Source organism: Giraffa tippelskirchi, chromosome 11 (genome assembly GCF_054371585.1).
Source record: "Giraffa tippelskirchi isolate mGirTip1 chromosome 11, T2T-mGirTip1v1.2.pri, whole genome shotgun sequence".
NCBI lineage: Eukaryota > Metazoa > Chordata > Mammalia > Artiodactyla > Giraffidae > Giraffa > Giraffa tippelskirchi.
This window is the reverse complement of record NC_137285.1, coordinates 116,801,418-116,826,294: the sequence shown is the minus strand read 5'-3', so window position 1 is coordinate 116,826,294 and position 24,877 is coordinate 116,801,418. Positions and strand designations below refer to the sequence as shown.

The 24,877-nt window shown below is 37.8% G+C and overlaps 1 protein-coding gene across 5 annotated transcripts in view; it reads right to left on the bottom strand.

Moving 5' to 3' along the window:
- SBF2 (SET binding factor 2) overlaps window positions 1-24,877 on the bottom strand; it is a 473,595-nt gene that overhangs the window by 371,245 nt on the left and 77,473 nt on the right. For all 5 annotated transcript variants that reach the window (XM_081540685.1, XM_081540683.1, XM_081540686.1 and 2 more), the window contains exon 2: window positions 11,488-11,573. In XM_081540685.1, the coding sequence (XP_081396811.1) occupies window positions 11,488-11,573 (86 nt within the window). The remainder of the gene's footprint in view (window positions 1-11,487; window positions 11,574-24,877) is intronic.

The window sequence follows — 24,877 nt, the reverse complement described above, 5'->3', positions numbered from 1 at the left end:
GAAAATAGATTATATAACTTAGAGAGTTGGTGTTCTCTCTCTAAATAGCTGTTGCTTTTTATAATCAAATTATATATAGGTATATATACTGATACAGACAGATAAATAAAATCCGGAGTTCAGTATTCTTTCCTCTATATCACAAAATCTTCTACATATAATAATGTTTTTATATCTAAACTTGGCTATCATCTATAGCAATTAAATTTTGAGAAAGAAGTTCTATTTGCAAAAGCCACCCCACAGATTTTAATATATCCAAAATTCTGGCTTGACAAGAAAACTTGGCTCAGCAGAATAGATAACATCTGAGAAACCTTTGCTCTGAGATCCTAGGTGAATTGTTTCTAGAATCTCCCCTCTTTTCTCCCAGTCTCCTCCTTCTCACTAAAGGGAAACAGCAAAAAAACAGAAGGCCCAAGTGGCATCCAGGGATTCTACAGATCCAATTGAAATCTATGAAACAAAACAGGACTTATTATCTGACTACTCACCTTTTCTGCATAGTGATACACTATTTTTCAAGGGTTTTCAAGTATTCCAGAGAAACTTTATTAAAGTCTCTGCTTAACTAAAGGTTTGCAAAGATGTTCCCTAAGTTTTCTTTTAAAAACCTTTCCAGTTTTAGCGTCTACATTCAGCCAATGATCTACTTCAAATTAATTTTTCTGTAGGGTGTGAGGCAGAGTCAAAGCTATTTTTTTCCAAATGGACATTCAATTGTTTCAATACCATTTGTTGGAAATCCCATCTTTCCACAACTGAATTACCTTAGCCACTCTACTGAATATCTGTTTAGCATAATGTGGAGATTTGCTTCTAGACTGTAGCCCAACCTACGTGTCTATCTTTAAGCCAATACCACACTGTCTTGAATATTGAGCTCTACAGTATGTCTTGAAACCAGGTAATGCAAGCCCTCCAATTTTGTTCTTTCTTCTCTAAATTGTTTTGGCTACTTGCCATACAATGTGTCCGAGATTAATTCATGTCACTCAATAAAGCTCTATCTCATATTTTTCTAAAAAGTTTTTAGTAGTAGTAAAGTATACATAACATTTATCATCTTAATCATTTTTAAATGTGCAGTTCATTAGTGTTAAGTACACTCGTATTGTCCTGCAATCAATCTTCAGAACACTTTCCATCTTGCAAAACTGAAAATCTATACCCATTAAACATTTCCCCATTCTTGCCTCCCCACCCACGGTAATCACCATTCTACCTTCTTTATGAATTGGACTACTCTAGGTACTTTACTTTGTAACTGTCCTATTTCACCTCAGCTAATGTCCTCAAGATACATTCAAGTTGTAGCACATGTCAAAATTTCCTTCATTTTTAAGGCTGAATAATATTTCATTGTATGTATATATCACATCTTGTTTATCCATTTATCTGTCAACGGATATCTGGGTTGCTTTTGGCTATGGTGAATAATGCCACTATGAACATGTGTGTACAAAAATCTATTTGAGTCCCTGCTTTCAGTTCTTTAGGGTATACAACCAGAAGTGAAATTGCTGGACCACAGAGTAAGCCTGTTCTGAATCTTTTCAGGAACTGCCATATCATTTTCCACAGCAGCTGTATCATTCTACATACCCACCAACAGTGCACAACGGCTGTAATTCTCCACAGCTTTGCCAACTCTTGTTATTTTCTATTATGCCTTTTTATATTAGTCACCGTTTAATAGGTGTGAAGCAGTATCTCATTTTCATTTTGATTTGCATTTCCCTAATGATTAGTGACTTTAGCATCTATTCAGGTGCTTGTTAGCCATCTGCACACCTTCTAGCTCATACTTTTTAACAGTTGCATCGTATTCTGATGAATGACTGTAGCATTACTAATTCAATCAGTCACCTACTGACAGACATTTAGGTAGTTTCCAATTTTTGCCATGAATAACGTTACACATGTGTATGCATATGTATAAGCGACCAAAAAATCAATTTGTTCAGGATAGATTCAGTTTATGCAAGTTTTCAAACTCACTACCTTTCCCTCTCAAAGTATTCTGGTTTGAATAATACATACGACTTATCCAAGTGTCAGTTCTACCATAGCACAGACTGCTACAACTGAAATTAGGCAAGAACTATCTTTGATTAAACCTTCCAGGCTATTTGTTACCAGAACTCACACAACATTAGAAGCCCAGTATTAGAAAGAGATACCAAACACAGCTTAGCTCTGTCTGAGACATGTAGGCAACACACTTAGATTATAGGAACTGCAGAAAACAACAATCAAAGGCATGACTAGAATTCAAGTATAACAGACTGACAGAATAGTGATGCCATCACTTCCAAGAGAAAACAAGATCCAAAAAAATGAAAACTGAATCTTACAGAAAGTCTGTAGTAAGGAAGCCACAAAAACAAAATAAAACAAAAATAAGGAAAATGCAAGAGAATTAACTGAAATTAAGAGAAAATTAGCATGATGGAGATGGGTGTATTTTTCCTGATGCCAAATATGTGTGTTTTCCCCAACACCAACTGGGTGGCCAACAATTCAATTATGACACTAACTTCCCAGAGTCAGTGCAGATCCCACAGTCAAGGGGTCAGGCCTTAGCCAACAAGACTGTCCTCACCTTCAGATGACAGCTGCAAAAGGATGTCCAAATTATCCACATTTCTGCCTGCAGACTACAAACTCAGGGGTTCATATGACTGTCCCCCCTAGGTTCAATAATTCATTAGAACAGCTCACTGAACTCAGGAAAACACTTTATCTACACTTACCAGTTTACTGTAAAAGATATAACTCAAAAAGGGCCAAATAGAAGAGACACAAGTCAAGATATGAAGGGAGGGCGAAACACAGAGCCTCCATGCCTTCTCCAAGCACACTACCTTCCCAGCACATCACTGTGTTCACTAACTCAGAAGATCTCTATATACCTTCATTCAGGGGTTTCTATGGAAGTTTCATTAGGTAGGCATGACTGAATGTTTCCTTAGGTAGTTCACCGGCCATTGATGACTGAACTCAATCTCCAGTCCCTCTTCCTCCCCAGCAGGCCTGAAATTTCCAATGCTCTAACCACACCGTTGGTTACTCTGGCACACCAGCCCCCTTCCTGAAGCTATCTGGGGTTCCTGAAACCCATAAGCCATCTTATTAGCATACAAAAGACAGTAAATTCCAAAGATTTCAGGCACTTTGGGTCAGGAACTGAGCCAAAGTATTTTTTATTTTACCACAAAGACTGAATTAGTGATATCAAAAAATAAAGTTGTCAAAGAGAATTAGAATAAGGGAAAGATCTTTGAATTTCAACAAGAACACCGTGGCAGAGGAAAGGCAGTTGTTCACTAAATCTGTTTCCCTTTTCTCCTAGGCACACATCTAGGCTTTATTTGCCAAACTCCCCTTACAGTTCAGTTCAGTTCAGTTCAGTCACTCAATCGTGTCCGACTCTTTGTGACCCCATGAACTGCAGCACGCCAGGCCTCCCTGTCCATCACCAACTCCCAGAGTTTACCCAAACCCATGTCCATCGAGTCAGTGATGTCATCCAACCATCTCATCCTCTGTCGTCCCCTTCTCCTCCTGCCCCCAATCCTTCCCAGCATTAGGGTCTTTTCCAATGAGTCAACTCTTCGCATGAGGTGGCCAAAGTATTGGAAAACCCTTACAGTTAACTGTGATTAAATGACTGATTTCTGATGAATGGAAGAGAAGTGATGTATACAGCCTTTGGCGCTTTCCCAGTGGCTCAGTGGTAAAAAATCCTCCTGAATGCAAGAGATGCATGTTTGATCCCTGGGTCAGGAAGATCCCCTGAAGGAGGGCACAGTAACTCATTCCAGTCTTCTTGCCTGGAAAATCCTATGGACAGAGGAGCCTGGCGGGCTACAGTCCATAGGATCACAAAAAGTTGAACACGACTGAAGGGAATGAGCACACATGCATACAGCCTCCCAGACCTTCCCCATAAAATCCACCTTTACTATCCTCCATGTTTTCTCTTACTACTCCACCAACTGAATGGTGATGCTCAAGATGACACTTTGAAGATACCAAACCACACTCTTGTCTACCCTACTGCCAGTCAAGTATGTGATCATGCAAATAAGAAGAAAAAAAGCTTATCTTATTCTAGTCCCTAAGGCTTCAAGGTTTACCTATTATAACATCAAGCATTACTTTAATGAATTCAGAAAATATTAACAAACTTAAACTTTGCAATTTTAGAATGGAGAGGACATAACTATACTTCAGAATAAGCCCCTGAGATGTGGGTGAGATGGGTGTAAGAGATGAGAGTGGACAGCAAGAAATCAGAACATTATAGGTTATTAAAATATTAATAGACTACCTGATAACAGTCTTATAGGAAAAGTAATATTATCACAAAGGTAAATTAACTTTGCTTAAGGTTTTAAAGTTCAGATGCCATATTCCTTCCATAGTATCATACTAGGTTCTTACAGAAATGGAGACAGCAAATGAAGAAGAATCATTTGAAACATTTCATAATAAAGAAGAAATATGATAATAGCTAAAGAGATATGGTCAGGAAAAGGCTTTTTTAAGTTAATACTTGGGATCAATGAAAAATGAAGACCAGAATGAGGAACTGGAAGTTAAAAAGTACAGAACAAAGCATAGTGGTGATATGACAGACAATCACATAAGAGATGAACAGCGGTATTCTGTGTGGTAATGGAGCCAGGCAGTTTGCAAACAACATAAATCTGTAACAGGTTAGGCTTGTGTACTGTAGCTCTACATCTTCCTCAGAAAGTTCTCTATGGCGTCAAAGCTTGAGGGATAACAGAACCCCAGCATGGCAGTAAAACCTTTCCTGAGGTGGTTCTGAGAGCAGACCAAGGAGAATGGGTAAGATGAAAGATTCTCTAGCACAACAGAGACTACTAATCCTCAGTGTTCCAACTCTTTGCGACCCCATGGACTATAGACCACCAGGCTCCGCTGTCCATGGGATTTCCCAGGCAAGCATACTGCAGCGGGTTGCCATTTCCTTTTCCACTGGACCTTCCTGGACCCAGGGATCAAACTCGTGTCTCCTGCATTGCAGGCAGATTCTTTACCAACTGAGCCACCATAGGTATCTTCTATAATTATATATTTTAATTTTTAGCTGTCTTTTTGTATTTGTCAAATCTCTCTGGCTGGGAAAGTATTCTTTCTTTATTCTAAATAATTACTTATACATTTCATTTTTTTATACTCACATGCAGAACCTACATTTTCACCTATTATATTTAATCCTCTTATATGAAGGACCCATAACTCCAGCCTTTTAAAATATTTGTGAAACCTGATTCTGTCATCCAATATGTTCATTGCCTTTCTCATTCTCCTTCACGCATATTCCTCTACAAAGAGGGGAGAAATTCTCTTTCACCCTTTCTACACTCAGTTCCCTGACCAAACAATACTTATATCTAGGTCAGATGGATAGCCACAAGCCTATCTGCAGTATTCAGTGCATTCTGCACAGCTTAAAGAATTAAAATATTACATGACACTCATACTTACTTCTCTGCCCTCAAATAGCATCCCATACTAAGACTACTTCTCCTACGTTACAACTACAGAATATTGAATACAACGTATTTTTCATCTCTTCTCCCCAATCTATACTTAAAACTACAGAAAACTGGATTCATACTGGTAGTCAAATCACTAGTTTATAACTTAAATAATTGAACTAATATCTTAAGAACCTCAAGTTTAAGAAATTCTAGAGAAACATTTAATCCTCTTTTACCCAAGCCACAACATTTTTTAATCACAGTACTTCAGTCTTCTAAAAAACAAATCAGAAAGATCTACAAACGCCTCAGTATAGGCATTCCCTAGTGAAGATTGTGACACATTTTTTGAACGTGAATATAAAAAAAATTCACTTCTGAGACAGGGCATCTTTAAAAAGAGCTGGTGCCTAAAACAATACTACTTGTTGATGCTCAAAACGAAGCCAATACAAACACTGCTTCCCATAATCAGAAATAGATTGTTAGCGCCATAGAATGCCTCTGCAAAACAATTCTTAAATTTTCTTTGAAATAGTCACTAAAATTGACTGAAACTTTATTTATATGACTGTCTGTGGTTTCCATGTATGCCTAAAAGGTACGAGAAAAAGATAAAAATATCCTAGAATTGGAAAAGCAGTCATTATGTTTGGTTTAGCTTATTTTCATATTTTTATTTTTAAAAACCATCCAAATTAAAGTTCAGCATGTCTCAATAGAAGAAAAGAAAGAGAAGGCAATTTTTTTACACAAAAGCTTTGGAAAGACTAAATTCAGCATCCTCTGAATTAAATTCGGGATTTGACTTATTAGTGAATGAATGTCTAAAATCCTTTCCCACAGGTCATAAAGTTTAGTCTTCAGGCTGAACACAATTGCCTTTCAATTAGAATTTGAATACATGAAATACCTGCTGTGTGGGCAGGAAAGATGACAACAGAAAATAATTTCAAATAATACTATGTTCTGAACCCAGGTTTATCCTCAAATGAAATAAATAAATGAAACTGGCTTCTAATAACACAGCATTGTTTCAGCACAGCATTCTTTTAAGACTTCTGAACCTCAGTTCTACCAAATTATAGAATCCTGTTTTCAGATCCTGCATTTAAATGCTAACCATAGCTTAAAGTATCACTCTCAGAATATGATCAGATTTTGACTGAGACTGAGAGTTAAAAGACCTGGGTTTGAATCCTTGTTCTGCTGCATCTCAGCTGTTAGACCTTAGCAAAACTGTTTAAACTTCCTAATCCTCAATATACCTACCTTTAAATTAGATATATTAATACCATCTCTAATCATCTAATTTGTCAATTCATCACATTCTATCAATCGTATACAATTGTTAGATATTAACATCAATGTTACATGCTAAAAAAGTTCCTCCACTACCACCACCTCAGAGGGGCTAAGATTTTTTTTTTTTTTTTTATGTAAATCATCAGAAAAGGGTCACTACAACCCTGGAATCAACAAACCACTTAAAGACCGAACCAGATCATCTTCAATTACACTAAAATTTTATTAGGTCTATCTCTGGTCTTAAAGCTGTAGGAGTTGCTCTAGACTACACAGTATATCACAGTTTTCAAGTTATTGCTGTTAATATACAGAATAGTTGCACATTTCTAACACATAAGGTATAGTGTGTGTGTGCTCGGTCACTAAGTTGTGTCCAACTTTTTGTGACCCCCATGGACAGCCATAAATAGTAAGACAACAAAAATATAACAGTTAACGATTTTGTATGTTTTAAAATAGGTTTGATAGATAATATAAACAAATTTATTCTGTACCTGACAGAGCACAACAGACATTAGGAAATGGGAATTGCTATCAATTATAAAAAAAAGAGTCGGACACAACTGAGCGACTGAACTGATGAAAAAATTTAAAGGAAAGAGAAAGTTTCCGAAGTAATCCAGCAAGATAAATACTCTTTAAATATTAATCTAGCCCCAAACATTCTGAAATACTTGACAAAGAATCACCCAACATATTCATCTAGGAAAATAGGTGAGGAAAAGTTATGCTACTTCTTAACATCTCAGTTTCACCAATTCAGTAAGACTCTATTTGTTACTGGAGAGACCCTGACAGCACCCGGAACACGGGACTGTCTTTCCCACAAAGAAAAAATATCCATTTACTTAGTAGTAAAGTCAACACATTAGATCTGATAGAGTGCCTGAAGAACTATGGACGGAAGTTCATGACACTGTACAGGAGGTTGGGATCAAGACCAACCCCAAGAAAAAGAAATGCAAAAAGGCAAAATGATTGTCTGAGGAGGCCTTACAAATAGCTATGAAAAGAAGAGAAGCCAAAGGCAAAGGAGAAAAGGAAAGGTATACCCATTTAAATTCTTAGTTCCAAAGAACAGCAAGGAGAGATAACAAAGCCTTCCACAGTAATCAGTGCAAGGAAATAAAGGAAAACAATAGAATGGGAAAGACTAGAGATCTCTTCAAGAAAATTAGAGATACCAAGGGAACATTTCATGCAAAGATGGGCACAATAAAAGACAGAAATGGTATAGACCAAGCTTGCTCCTTGGAAAAAAAGTTATGACCAACCTAGACAGCATATTAAAAAGCAGAGACATTACTTTGCCAACGAAGGTCCATCTAGTCAAAGCTATGGTTTTTCCAGCAGTCACGTATGGATGTGAGAGTTGGACTATAAAGAAAGCTGAGCACCAAAGAATTGATGCTTTTGAACTGTGGTGTTGGAGAAGACTCTTGAGTGTCCTTTGGACTGCAAGGAGATCCAACCAGTCCATCCTAAAGGAAATCAGTCCTGAATATTCATTAGAAGGACTGATGCTGAAGCTGAAACTCCAATACTTTGACCACTTGATGCGAAGAACTGACTCATTTGAAAAGACCCTGATGCTGGGAAAGATTGAAGGCAGGAAGAGAAGGGGACGACAGAGGATGAGATGGTTGGATGGCATCACTGACTCAATGGACATGAGTTTGAGTAAACTCCGGGAGTTGGTGATGGACAGGAAGACCTGGCCTGCTGCAGCCCATGGGGTAGCAAAGAGTCAGACACGACTGAGTGATCCAACTCAACTGGACTGAAAATCAACATGTCTCTCCATCACTACTAGAGAGAAATCAGAGGCATCACAGTATCTATGCCTTAACTTTTGAAATACAAAAAGTATCCCTTCTCAGTCATAGCTAAATAAACTACAGTCAAATCATGATCTCTCTCTAACCCAATAAGGTCTGCTGTCCTTGAAATTTATGAAGGTGGTTCACTGTTCATATAGTCAAACTGACGCAATTTATATCCATCCGCACATTTATGTGAGGGGACGTAGGAACACACAAAAGTTCTAAAGGAGCTCGAGTACCAAAATGTTCCCCTTTCAATCATTACTAAAAAGGACAGTGAAACAGTTTAAAAGCTTTAATAGTACAAATGCCGGTTATCCACACTGTAAGACCAATTACTAGTATTTACAGAGATGTGGAAGAGAAGAAAAGGGAATACAAGGGGGCTCTTTAAAAACCTACTTTTCTCCTCCATGTGGTAACGTTTACCTTACCCAGAATACTTCATTTCTGACACTCCTAATGTGTGTGACAATCCCAATGTGTGGGATTTTTTCCCCAAAACAAGCAATTATCCACAACATCTGCTGGGTGTCCTACAATTTAACTGACTGATTAAGGTTAAGGGCTTAGTCCCATGAGACCAACACCTCCCCCCCACCCCAATCTGAGATGCCAACTGCAAGTAGGTCCCCAGGTTACCTACAACTTCTGTATGACTTGGCTACAAATTGGAAGTTCCCATGACTTCAGTCCCTTTGGATTCAATTAATTTGCTCAAGTGGCTCCCTTAAAAAACATTTTACTTACAATCAGTTTATTAAAGGATATGATAAGGAATACAGATGAACAGCAGATGAAGAGATACACAGAGGGAAGCCTGGGAAGGTCCCAAGCACAGGAGCTTCTCTCTCTGTGCAGCTGGGGTGCATCACCCTCCCAGTAGGTGGATATTTGAACAACCTGGAAATTCTCTGAATCCCATACTTTTGGGATTTTTACTGGTGGCTTCATCACGTAGGCATGATCAATCATTAACTAAACTGTCAGCCCTTCTCCCTTTTCAAGAGAATAGCAGATAAGGGCTGAAAGTTCCAAGCTTCTAATCATGGCTTGGTCCTTCTCCTCATCCAGGAACCATCCAGGAGTCCCCCAAGAGTCACCTCATCAGAACAAAACACTCCTACCACCCAGGAAGTTACAAAGGTTTCAGGAACCCTGTGGCAGGAACCGGGATCAAAGACCAAATATTAGAACAAAAAATGTCTCTAGTATTTTTTGACTTAGGAAATTGCAAGGGTTTCAGAAGCTCTGTGCCAGGAACTAGGGGCAGAGACCACTTTGTTGTTCAGTTGCTGAGTCATGTCCAACTCTTTGCAACCTCGTGGACTGCAGTACACCAGGCTTCCTTGTCCTTGACTATCTCTTGGAGTTTTCTCAAACTCACATCCATTGAGTCGGTGATGCCATCCAACCATCTCATCCGCTGTCGTCCCCTTCTCATGCGCTCAATCTTTCCCAGCATCAGGGTCTTTTCCAATGTATTGTCTATTACCTCACAGATTCTCATACTCTTCCCCCCTTTTTAATGCCTAAACTCAAGATTTACCCCCTCTGTGGATCTATAGAACTCCCAGCCTTCTTTACACAACTGGGTTTAACAATCAAAATTAAGCATTTAGCAATGTATCTTTTATCCTCAGGGAGGCAGAAATGGACAGTCATTTGCTAGGATAAGAAAAATCATAATTTGCAATGTCAGTTTTATTACTAATAAATATTCCTGACACAGGCTAACAAAAGACTGAACAGTACTTCCTCTGAGGTAGGAGCTGCAATATGTCAAACACAGAGCACCAATGACAACAATAATAACATTAACAAGCTACCTTATTTACTGAGAACTTTATGGAAGACAGTGTTCTAAGCATTTTATTTGTATTTTTCTCATTTTATTTTTACATAACCCTATGAGATTAGTATTATCAGTGTCCTCATTTTATAGATGAAGACTCTTATTGCTCAAGAAATTAAGTAGCTTGCCAGAAATCACACCATTCAGCTGGGATTTTCAACCCAAGCAGTCTCCTCTTCATTGTCATGTTACACCAAATGTTCACTCAAAACAATTGCTTTGATGAACACTGCTCATGTGTGTGTGTAAATATACATACAATATAAGCGAACATACATACATATATACAAACACATATATACACACTCTCTAAACATTATAATCATATTGCAAAAATACTTTAGTGATCATCTTTTCAGTCTCTGATTCTACCACCACAGATCCACCACCAGAGAGAATGTGTTAGTCATATAAATTATGCTCAACCATAAATTGCTTTAAAATGGTTGACAAAAATAAGGCAGTTAATTGTACTATTGCAAAACAACATACAAATCCTATAACTAGAAAGAAAGAACTCAGATTTTGATTTCAAGACCAAATTCAAACCATGATTGATCACTATTAAACCAACCTTTGGTTTTGTTTATCTACATTTTTATTTAGTTTTCACTAAAACAACGACCTTGAAATTTTCAGGAAAAAAAATACAATAAATATTTGATTAGTGACACACAATATCACTGAAGATACTAGGCTGAGAGTTTGATTATAAGAATCAGAGGGATTTTTCAGCTTCCAGGTACATAAAGATCATCTATTTCATCTTTAATATTAAAGAGAAATTTAAATGGGAAGAATAGCAAAACAGGTATTCCAGAACCAATATAAGTCAAAGGTTTCTGTATTGGGGAGAGTATTTTTAATAATGTGTTACAGTTAAATCACCAAATAATTTAAAAGTAACTACAACATAAATATAACCATAAATAAAACAAGAAAAGTATCATTATAAAAGTACAGTAATACAACATCAACTTACCAATTCAATTCCCTGTGGAAAAGGTGTATCATCCCAGTCCTTCTGTGGAAATCTCTGGATTATTTTCCCCAGACCTGCTCCTGACCCTATTAATAAAATCAAAGTGCATTAGGTTACAAGTACTTAAAAATCTGAATACTGATTTTATTAATACTTATTTCTAAATGAATACTTGTTGAACAAATTTATACACTGATTAAACATTTTCATGTTTTTAAGGGTATAAAACTATCTTCTAAACACAATACTGAAATGATAGGTAATTCCCATCCAACAGACTCTCAGAAGAGTGACACAAAAATACTAGGAAAAACAGGCATATGAAATCAAGTCTCCACACCATAGGAGTACTACCCTTTATTTCCAATAAGGAAAGCCATCTTCAGCTCAGTATCTCAAGTTGAAATTTAAAAGCTTTACCATACAAAGTAATCTTACATGACAAATGAAATGGCACTGTTAGCAAGAAGCTTCAGTTATGGGTTATAAGCACTGTGCAGGGTTAAAGAAAGATTTTTCAGAGTGGCCTGGAAATTTGAAAATTGTCTAAACAGGGTTTCTCCACATCAGTACTACTGACATTCTGGGCCAGATAATACCTTCTTTGGTTTGAAGGCAGGAGAAGGGGAGCTATCCTGTGCATTATAGTACACTATAGTATGTTTAGCAACATCCTTAGCTTTAACCCACTAAAAGTTAATAACACCACATCTAATACCACTAAGTTGTTACAACCAAAAATGTCTCCAAATCACTGCCAAATATGCTCGAGGTTGGGCAAAAATGCCCCTGGTTGAAAACTACTCATCTATATCATTCAGTTCAGTTGCTCAGTCGTGCCCAATTCTTTGCGACCCCATGAACCGCAGCAAGCCAGGCTTCCCTGTCCATCACCAACTCCTGGAGCTTGCTCAAACTCATGTCCATCAAGTCAGTGATGCCATCCAACCATCTCATCCTCTGTCATCCCCTTTTCCTCCCACCTTCAATCTTTCCCACAATCAGGGTCTTTCCAAATGAGTCAGCTCTTTGCATCAGGTGGCCAAAGGACTGGAGTTTCTGCTTCAACATCGGTCCTTCTAATGAATATTCAGGACTGATTTCCTTTAGGATGGACTCGGTGGATCTCCTTGCAGTCCAAGGGACTCTCAAGAGTCTTCTCCAACACCACAGTTTAAAAGCATCAATTCTTTAGCGCTCAGCTTTCTTCATCGTCCAACTCTCACATCCATACGTGACTACTGGAAAAACCATAGCTTTGACTAAACGGAATTTTGTTGGCAAAGTAATGTCTATGCTTTTTAATGTGCTGTCTAGGTTGGTCATAACTTTTCTTCCAAAGAGCAAGCATCTTTTAATTTCATGGCTGCAGTCACCATCTGCAGTGATTTTGGAGCCCCCCAACATAAAATCTGTCACTGTTTCCACTGTTTCCCCATCTATTTGCCATGAAGTAATGGGACCAGATGCCATGATCTTAGTTTTCTGAATGTTGAGTTTTAATAAGTCAACTTTTTCACTCTTTCACTTTCATCAAGAGGCTCTTTAGCTCTTCTTCACTTTCTGCCATAAGGATGGTGTCTTCTGTGTATCTGAGGTTACTAATATTTCTCCCGGCAATCTTGATTCCAGCTTGTGCTTCATCCAGCCCGGCATTTTGCATGATATACTCTGCATATAAGTTAAATAAACAAGGTGACAATATACAACCTTGACGTATTCCTTTCCCTATTTGAAACCAGTCTGGTGTTCCATGTCCAGTTCTAACTGTTGCTTCTTGATCTGCATACATATTTCTCAGGCGGCAGTTCCTGACCTGCATACAGGTTTCTCAAGAGACAGGTCAGGTGGTCTGGTATTCCCATCTCTTTAAGGATTTTCGACAGTTTGTTGTTATCTATGCAGTCAAAGGCTTTGGCGTAATCAGTAAAGCAGAAGTGGATGTTTTTCTGGAACTCTCTTGCTTTTTCAATGATCCAACGGATGTTGGCAATTTGATCTTTGCTTCCTCTGCCTTTTCTCAATCCAGCTTGAACATCTGGAATGTCACGGTTCATGTACTGTTGAAGCCTGGCTTGGAGAATTTTGAGCAGTATTTTGCTAGCATGTGAGATGGGTGTAATTGTGCAGCAGTCTGCACATTCTTTGGTGCTGCCTTTCTTTGGGATTGGAATGAAAACTGACCTTTTCCAGTCCTGTGGCCACTGCTGAGTTTTCCAAATTTGCTGCTATAAAGAGTGCAGCACTTACACAGCATCATCTTTTGGGATTTGAAATAGCTCAGCTGGAATTCCATCACCTCCACTAGCTATGTTTGTAGTGATGCTTCCGAAGGTCCACTTGACTTTGCATTCCAGGATGTCTGGCTCTAGGTGAGTGATCACACCATCGTGGTTATCTGGGTCATGAAGATCTTTTTTGTATAGTTTTTCTGTGTATTCTCGCCACCTCTTCTTAATATCTTCTGCTTCTGTTAGGTCCATATGATTTCTTTTATTGTGCCCGTCTTTGCATGAAATGTTCCCTTGGTATCACTAATTTTCTTGAAGGGATCTCTAGTCTTTCCCATTCTATTGTTTTCCTCTATTTCTTTGCACTGATCACTGAGGAAGGCTTTCTAATCTCTCCTTGCCAGTTTTTGGAACTCTGCATTCAAATAGGTATACCTTTCCTTTTCTCCTTGCCTTGGCTTCTCTTATTTTCTTAGTTATTTGTAAGGCCTCCTCAGACAGCCATTTTGCCTTTTTGCATTTCTTTTCCTTGGGGATGGTTTTGATCACTGCTTCCTGTACAATGTCATGAACCTCTGTCCATAGTTCTTCAGGCACTCTGTCACTCTGTCTGTCAGATATAATCCCTTGATAGACAGAGTCTATACCATTACTCTACCATTACTATTACAAAATTACCCTGTGACACTAAAGACCAGATCAACTCAAAATTGAACTTTGGGGATATAATCTGTGAATAATTTGGGGCTAGAGAGTACATGCTAGGTCTAAATTGCTTTTTGCTGTACTTTTTAAAGAGCTTCCAGCACTTGCATATTCTACATGTTGTTCCCACTCACTCTGAAGTAAAAGCAACAACATTCTGATTATTTGTGCATCTAACTTAAGGAAACCTTAACACCTGATTCAATATTTTAAAAAGAAATCATCCACTATCATCTCTCATCCTCATCCCTGTGAACTGAACTTCCTTTTGGCCCTCACTCAGACTTCAATCACTTTATGACCAAATTCTTACCTTTAAAAGATAAATGGAAAGTTAAATTCATCTTATTGACCAACTCAGAATTGTTCTAAAATTGAGGTCACATTTGAAAAAGGCAAAATAAAAACATTCTCAAAAAGGAACAACTGCTGTAGTATAGTAACTCTTCATATACCAACCATTACAGGGAAATAAAGGATTTCATTAAGAGTAAACTAAAAGTGATTTATTATAGACACTCAGCTTCCAAAATCCACCTCAAGTATCACCAGTTCTTACATTCATAGCAAACTTAATTCAACAAATTACTAGATACTGGAGATACACAATGAAAAAGACATGGCCTCTATCTCAAGGAATTAAGAGAACAGAAAACAGAAAAATGAACTGATAATTTCAGTATATCACAGTAAGTACAATGACAGAAGAGGACCTAACCTAAAGTAGCAGAGAAATCATGGAAATTTTTACAGAAATGACAGACAGCTTCTTGTTCTTTCAGAACCATCTTCATATGCCCAAGTACTTAGCATAATGAATGCCTGGCACTTAGTTCATACTGAGCTAAATGTTTATTTCAATAGATTTGTTAATACTAATGGAAATTGTTTTAAACTTATATCTCCTCTCACTTCTTAAAAAGTGTAATGAATATTATATATCTCAACATATTTAATCAGGTGTTCCTACATTGTTTTCAATTCTGAAAGTCCTAACTCATGTGCTGCAGGCTCAGGAAATATTTTATCACATTAATTTTTACTAATCATAAAAATAATAAATGTCAGCTGCATAAAAAAATTTAATACATAAAAATATAAAGAAGAAATCATCCATTATCCCACAGCCAAAGACAATTACTGCTAATGTTTGGAATTTTTTTTTTTAATAAATTTATTTATTTTAGTTGGGGTAATTACTTTACAATATTGTAGTGGTTTTTGTCCTACATTGACATGAATCAGCCATGGGTTTACATGTGTTCCCCATTCTGAACCCCCCTCCCACCTCCCTCCCCATAATGTTTGGATTTTATCCTAGGCTTTTCTCATACATGTATTTTTTTCATCAAAATCAAGATAATACTAAACTTAATTTTATATATTGATTTATTATTAATGTTTTCTAACAGGCCTTTGACCATTATATATATTTCCTATTTTCTCTATTATAAATAATGCTGTGAAAAGCACCTTTCTATACACATCTTTATCCTCATCTCACTTTTGCCCAGAAAAAATCTTAGGTATACAACTAATGGATCAAAGAATATGAAAATTTTAAAGACTCACACAAAGTCAAAGGGCCCAAAAGAAAGATATTAATAATTTTTTACACCCTGTGTATGAGAATGAGACAGGTATTTTCACTTGTTTAGTTAATGCCAATTTGAGAAGTAAAAAGCTCCTTGTAAGCAGGAATGTAACTTTCTAAAGGTCTCCAGGAGCCATATACTTTGCTGATTTCATAATGATATGCAGTCTTTCAATAACATGAAAGCTTAGTGTGAAATGCTGTTGTAACATTTGTAAGCACACAGAGAAATATGATTCATGAGTGATATAACTTCCTTATACGATGCTATTTGTAAACGGAAATTAGGTTATAAAAAGGCAAAAATAAAAATGGTAACATGGTATTTCACAAATAAAATTTGGAAGTAACTTGGTTTTGAATATCAATATCCAAATTAATGCAGCTAACAACTTTTGAGAAACTTAGCAGAATACCCTATGGAAGTAAACGAACATGGTCTGATCCTTCTTTTTGGATTTTAAGAGTTTAGTCTGAATGTTTAAATTTATTTTCCTAGTTTATATAATTTACCTAAAACCATTGTTACAGGAAGCACTGGTTGTATTTAAGAATGCTGACAAGATGACATTTTATGTTGAGGAGCAAGCCATACTGTGGAAGACTGTTTTAGAGTCAGATGTCCACCTGTGGCCTGATTTTTGAGTCCAGAGGTGAAGTCAATCAGAATGGCTATGGAAGCAGCTCCGATTTGCACTATGTATTAAATGGGCATGGGTAACTGGGTAGGGGGAGAGACACTGCTCAAAAGAAAGGGGATCACTTCTTAGAAAAGATAGGTGCTAGGCTGACAAATTGTGATTGTTCACTGCATTGCACACAGCTAAACTGAAAAAAAAAGAGGGGGCAGTTATTAGTCAAGGCCTTCCTGATTTTCTTTCCAGTCCCTACTCTACCACTGCATCATAAAATCGGGAAATACAATGACCAAATGTGGAGCTCATACATAAAAAGGGGGACTCTTAGCAGGTTACCAACACATTTGGAAATAGCTTTCTTTGAAAAAGGAGCAAATGCTAGACAAACCGCCCCACACAAATTTAGGAAGGGTGAGGAAATACTGGCGTGATCAGGCACACTTTTCCCTCCTTTATGTGTGATAATCCACCTTCCCCTGGGTCCTGGTAGGGTAATCCACTTACCTGGCCCACCACAAGGATTAGCAAGTGACCTAGGATGATCCAACCATTCACCCTGCCAAAGTGACTGTTCAAGGCTTACCAGATGACTGCAGGGAAGTCAAACACTATTCTCAGGGGGTGCTGAGTAGTATGCTGTAGGTGTGGAATAGCTAACAGTATGAGGAAGAAGTTCATTTGCAGAAGAAATGAAGTCAGTCAGTAGGGGTTAATTAACTGAAGAAATGCACTACTTTGCTCTATACAAAACAGGATGCTTGATAATTGTTGACTGTATCAACTGACAAAAATCAATCATTTTAGTATCATGTATATGTTTAAAGTATACACATACACATATAAAATATATACTACTTGGCTTAACACAGGCTCTGAATTTTGAGAAATGCCACTCTAATGTATAATTTTCTAAATCTTCTGTATGTTTGTCTAAACAACTACATCAGTGGTTATCTATATTAGTGTTGCTTTCTGAAGTCCATCTGCCGATATCACATTCTATCAAAAGTGGCACCAGTTCAATGAAGGGCAGCAGTCATGTTCAGAAGCACACAATCCTCTCTCTCTTACCAGCCAGAGAGAAATTATGAAATCATTAATTTGACTAGTACATTTACTTCTACTTGTATATTTCACCTCACTAGAATGGAAACAGTGATTTTGGCCTGCTATGTTTACTGACGTATTCCAGGCATTTAGAACAATTACTAGTATATATAAGATATTTAATAAAATACTTGTTGAGTCAATGAATGGGACTGTTAGGTGGGCAAGGGCAAGCAACTGGCAAGCAACTTATGACCAGAGTGACCTATAAAAGGTACCTTAGACAAACCTGGCTCCTCTGCTAGGAAATTCCGAATAGAAGAAATGAGAGACTAAAGCAGCTAAAAAGATGTATCAAGACTTGTGAGCCAGGCAACCACAGGGGGTCATGTGTAAAGCCAGTTACAGAAGAGCAGAAACCTAGGCCAAGACCTGCCAGCATAGTTGCCAGTACAGCACAGGTTGACAGTACAGATATAGGAGGCAGCAGAAATGATGCAAGAGAAAGGCAGGGTAGCTGTCTAAGTTCTACCTCTAGTAAACTGGTAGCACTGGAGCATCTGTCATCAAACTTCAGAAGTACTGTAACAATATTCTTCCCTCTTAGACTAGACTAGATCTATGATTCCTTTTCACAAAACAGGCCAAACAATAATATACTGTAAAAGGCATCTATGACAGATCAAGCCCTTTCAAACTGGTAAAGGGTCTGGAAAATTTTACATAAAAGAAGATTTAGTCAGAAAAGTGTTTTAAAAGTGCTTAAAAAGTAAGAAGCACATATGAGAACTTTCTCCAAATGTGTAAAGAGCTATTATATGGAAGAAGACAGAGTGGAACAAACTAGAGCCAAAAGAATTGAGAGGAGATATTGGTGAATCAATATAAATTAAGAACCTTGTGAGAATGAGAACTATCAAAAATGACAGCATGAACTGCCACAGAAAACTACAAGGGCTTTCTTGGTGGCTCAGTGGTAAATAACCCGCTTGTCAATGCAGGAGATGTAGGCTCAATCAGGAAGACCCCCTAGCAAAGGTAATGGCTACCCACTCCAGTATCATTCCCTGGGAAATCCCATGGACAGAGGAGCCTGGTCAGATATGACTGAGCAACTAAGCAACAACAACAAATGGTGTATCCAAAAGAAAAATCTTAAAAGCAGACATTCTTTCATGGTTTAAAAAGCAATTTATTAAGTCTGTTCTCTATACCTGTGAGTTTGTTTCTATTTTGCTTATGAGGCAGGATGGGAATAGGGGGTTGAGAGGTAAAAACTACAATGTATAAAATGGATAGGCCACAGGATGTGCTATACAGCACAGGAAAATAGTCACTGCTTTGTAGTGATTTTAAATGGAGAGTAACCTATAAAAATGCTGAGTCAGGTACAGTGCTCTGTACCTGAAACTAAAATGATGCAAATCAACTATACTTCAATTTCTAAAATGCAATTTGAGTTGTCTAAAAGTGCATGATGCATACACATGGTAACCTCTTTTCACAATGGCTTTGTTTTTCACATGATTTTTATACTCAGCAAACTTTATACTCAGTCTACATTTAATACTGCAGACATTCATGAATAATTATGGAAATTAAAGTATGGACTTTCTCACTAACACATTTCAAATATATAAATCAAATAACAGACTAAATTTATTAATATGTGCATGCAAAAGCGGAAGTCTCTCGCTCTATTAATACAGAAGGGTATTTGTCCTTCTCTATCTGGCATATTTCAGCTAGAGTAATGCTGGGGGGAAATAGGGAGATGTTAGTACGAGTACAAACTTTCGACTATAAGATGAGTAAGTTCGAGGATCTAATGTAAAACATGGTGAATATAGTTGACAACACTATATTGCAAAATTGAAATTTGCTAACAGTAGAACTTGTACTCACTTAAAAAAAAAAAACAAATATGTGAGATGATAGATGAATTAATTAACTAGATGGGGGAATCCTTTCACAATGCATATGTATATCAAATCACCATGATGTATTCTTTAAATATCTTAAATTTTGCTTGTCAATTTTACCTCAATAAAGAGTTGGGAAAAAACAGTGAAAAGCCAAAAAAAAAATTAAATGAATGGTAATAACAGAAACCTTTAGATAGTAATTATTATACAAATGAAACAGTAGCCTTTATCACTGATCTTTGAAATAATTTTACAAGTAAATGAATGGACAATGCAGAACAATACATCAGCTAAAATGTCCTCTTGCTTTCATCACAGATTGCCCATCCCTTGGTTCCTAACTGATCCTCATCTCTCCCAAGGAGGACAAGAACAGACTGCTCTTATATTTGTCCTTAGACACAAGGAAGACAAGCGCTGATAAAGGAAGACGGCAGACACAGTGTATCTAACTCTGATTAGTACAGTGGAAACAAGCTGGGCTTGGAGGCTAGTCAGACTTAGGCTCAAATTCAGGCTCCACGATTTCACTTACTCTCTAGAAACCTGTTTTCTCAACCTCAAAATATGGTTAATATAATCCCCATCATAAAAGGCTGCCATTAAGAATGAGATCACAGAATCTGCCACAAAAGACAGGCTTGAGACAAGAAAAGTTAGATCAAGTTAAGACTTACTCCTTTACTTAAAGAATATACTTTAAAGGAGTTCCCACTGTTCATATTATCTCAGGGCTTCCCAGATGGCCCAAGTGGTAAAGAATATGCCTGCCAATGCAGGAGACACAGGCAAGAGACATGGGTTCAATTCCTGAGTTGGCAAGTTCCCCTCAGGAGGAAATGACAACCCACTCCAGTATTCTTGACTTGAAAATCCTATGAACAGAGAGCCTGGCAGGCTACAGTCCATGGCATCATAAGAGTCAGATACAACTTATTGACTGAGTCACAAACACATCCAAAGCATATTGAGAAATCCATGGCAACCTAAAGGCAGCCTTTAGCTGACATCTGTTTCACTCTGTCCCAATCAACACTTATATTAATTACATAGTTGAAAACATTAAGACATCCTCTCCAAATCTGTAAAAAGTAAAAATCTGAAGAAGATGGAGGTAGCAGAAACGTAACTCACCAATTTTGCTGAATTCCCATATAAATGATAGCATCAAAATAGCACAATTGAACTGGCATAAAGACCAACATAACAGGGACTTCCCTGGTGGTCCAGTGGTTAGGAATCTGCCTCCCAGTGCAGGGCACACAGGTTTGATCCCTGGTCGGGGAACTAAAATCACACAGGCAACAGGACAGCTAAGCCCACACACCTCAACTGTTGAGCCTGTGAGCTCTAAAGCCTGTGCTCCACAAAAAAAGAAGGCCACATCCCACTACCAGAGAAGCCCCTGTAAGCAGCAATGATCACACCGAAATGAAGACTCTGTGCAGCAAAAAAAAAAAAAAAAAAAAGACCTATGTAACAGAATAGAGAATCCAGAAATAAACCCTCATGTATATGGTCAAATGATCTTTAAGAAAAGTGCCAAGGCTACACAATGGGGAAGGACAGTTTCTTCAACAAAATGTGCTGGGAAAACTATTTATCTGCATGTAAAAGAATACAAATGGACCCATGCCTTACACCACATACAAAAATTAACTCAAAATGGATTAAAAGCCTAAATGATACCTGAACTACAAAATTCCTAGAAGAAAACAAAAGGGAAAAGGTTGATGTTATTGGATTTGGTAATGATTTCTTATATATGACATCAAACACAGGCAACAAAAGTAAAAACAGCAAAATGGGACTACATCAAACCTAAAAATTTACGCACAGCAAAGGAAATTAAAACACAGTAAAATGCAACCTACAAAAAGGGAGAAAGTATTTGCAAGCCAGATATCTGATAAGGACTTAACATCCACAATATATAAAGAGCTCCAACAACTCAACCACAAATATCTAACTTAAAAATAGGCAAAGAACTTACATAGACATTTCTGCAAAGAAGACATACAAACAGCCAACAAGCATATGATAAGACGATCAGTATCACTAAGCATTAGGGAAATGCAAATCAAAACCACACAGATTAGGATGGCAACTATCCCAGAAAACAACACACGTTAGAGAGGACGCAGAGAAACTGGGACTATTGTGGACTGTTGTCTACAACGTAAAATGGTACAGCCGCTATAGAAAACAGTATGGAGGTTCCTCAAAAAACTAAAAAAGGAACTATCATATAATCCAAAAATCCCACTTCTGGGTATATATTCAAAAGAACTGAAAACAGAATCTCAAAAAGACATTTGCATATTCATGTCCACTGCAGCATTATTCACAAGAGCCAAGAGGTGGAAGCAACTAAAACATCTATTAATAGAGATGTCTCTGGTGGTCCACTGGCTAAGACTGTGATTCCAATGCATGGGGTACAGGTTCTACCCCTAGTCAGGAACTAGATCTCACATGCCACAACAAAAGATCCCACATGCCACAACTAAGACCTGGCACAGCCAAATAAATATTTTTTAAAAATCTATTAACAGACGAATGGATAAAGAAAATAGGGTACATACATACATGGAATATTATTTAGCCTTAAAAAAGGAAATCCTGTCAAATGCTACAACACAAATAAACATGGAAGCAACCTAGATGTCCATCGACAGATGAATGGATAAAGAAGTTGTGGTACATAAACACAATGGAATATTACTCAGTCATAAAAAGGAACACATTTGAGTCAGTTCTAATGAGGTGGGTGAACCTAGAGCCTATTATACAGAGTGAAGTAAGTCAGAAAGAGAAAGATAAATATCGTATTCTAATGCATATATATGGAATCTAGAAAAATGGTACTGAAGAATTTACTTGCAGGGCAGCAATGGAGAAACAGACATAGAGAATAGACTTATGGACATGGGGAGAGGGGAGGAGAGGGTGAGATGTATGGAGAAAGTAACATGGAAACTTACATTACCATATAGAAAATAGATAGCCAACAGGAATTTGCTGTATGTCTCAGGAAACTCAAACAGGGTCTCTGTATCAACCTAGATGGGTGGGATGGGGAGGGAGATGGGAGGAAGGTTCAAAAGGGAGGGGATATATGTATACCCATTCATGTTGAGGCTTGACAGAAAACAATAAAATTCTGTAAAGCAATTATCCTTCAATTAAAAAATAAATTAACTCAGTTCAACTCAGTTGCTCAGTCGCGTCTGACTCTTCGCTACCCCATGGACTGCAGCAGGCCAGGCTTCCCTGTCTATCCAACTCCAGGAGCTTACTCAAACTCATGTCCACTGAGTCAGTGATGCCATCCAACTATCTCATCCTCTGTCGTCCCCTTCTCCTCCTGCCTTCAATCTTTCCCAGCATCAGTCTTTTCAAATCAGTCAGCACTTCGCATCAAGTGGCCAAAGGATTGAAGTTTCAGCTTCAGCATCAGTCCTTCCAATGAACACTCTGGACTGATTTCCTTTAGGATGGACTGGTTGGATCTCCTTGCAGTTCAAGGGACTCTCAAGAGTCTTCCCCAACATCACAGTTCAAAAGCATCAATTCTTTGGTGCTCAGCTTTCTTTATAGTCCAACTCTCACAACCATACATGACCACTGGAAAAACCATAGCCTTAACTAGATGGATCTTTGTTGGCAAAGTAATGTCTCTGCTTTTTAATACGCTGTCTAGGTTGGTCATAACTTTCCTTCTAAGGAGTAAGCATCTTTTAATTTCAGGGCTGCAATCACTATCTGCAGTGATTTTGGAGCCCCACAAAATAAAGTCTGTCACTGTCTCCACTGTTTCCCCATCTATTTGCCATGAAGTGATGGGACCAGATGCCATGTCTGAATGTTGAGCTTTAAGCCAACTTTTTCACTCTCCTCTTTCACTTTCATCAAGAGGCTCTTTAGTTCTTCTTCACTTTCTGCCATAAGGGTTGTGTCACATGCATATCTGAGGTTATTGATATTTCTCCTGGCAATCTTGATTCCAGCTTGTGCTTCATCCAGCCTAGCATTTCTCATGATGTACTCTGCATAGAAGTTAAATAAGCAGGGTAACAATACACAGGCTTGACATACTCCTTTTCCTATTTGGAACCAGTCTGTTGTTCCATGTCCAGTTCTAACTGTTGCTTCCTGACCTGCATACAGATTTCTCAGGAGGCAGGTCAGGTGGTCTGGTATTCCCATCTCTTTCAGAATTTTCCAGTTTATTGTGATCCACACAGTCAAAGGCTTTGGCATAGTCAATAAAGCAGAAATAGATGTCTTTCTGGAACTCTCTTGCTTTTTTGATGATCCAGCAGACGTTGGCAATTTGATCTCTGCTTCCTCTACCTTTTCTCAAACCACCTTGAACATCTAGAAGTTCACGGTTCACGTATTGTTGAAGCCTGGATTTTGAGCATTACTTTGCTAGCATGTGAGATGAGTGCAATTGTGCAGTAGTTTGAGCATTCTTTGGCATTGTCTTTCTTTGGGATTGGAATGAAAACCGACCTTTTCCAGGCCTGTGGCCACTGCTGAGTCTTCCAAATTTGCTGGCATATTGAGTGCAGCACTTTCACAGCATCATCCTTTAGGATTTGAAATAGCTCAACTGGAATCGCATCACCTCCACTAGCTTTGTTCATAGTGATGCTTCCTAAGGCGCACTTGACTTCACATTCCAGGATGTTTGGCTCTAGGTGAGTGATCACACCATCATGATTACCTGCGTCGTGAAGATCTTTTCTGTATAGTTCTTCTGTGTATTCTCGCCATCTCTTCTTAATATCTTCTGCTTCTGTTAGGTCCATACCATTTCTGTCCTTTACTGAGTCCATCTTTGCATGAAATGTTCCCTAGGTATCTCTAATTTTCTTTAAGAGATTTCTAGTCTTTCCCATTCTATTATTTTCCTCTATTTCTTTGCACGGATCACTGAGGAAGGCTTTGTTATCTCTCCTTGATATTCTTTGGGACTCTGCATTCAAATGGGTATATCTTTCCTTTCTCCTTTGATTTTCACTTCTCTTCTTTTCACAGCTATTTGTAAGGCCTCCTCAGACAGCCATTTTACTTTTTTGCATTTCTTTTCCATGGGGATGGTCTTGATCCCTGTCTCCTGTACAATTAATAAATTAATTAAAGCCCCCCCAAAAAAAAATCCTAAGAAAGCTCATAGCAAGCAGTACGTCTTAGCCAACCATACTACCAAATATTATCACTATTACTTTGACTTAGGTGTTT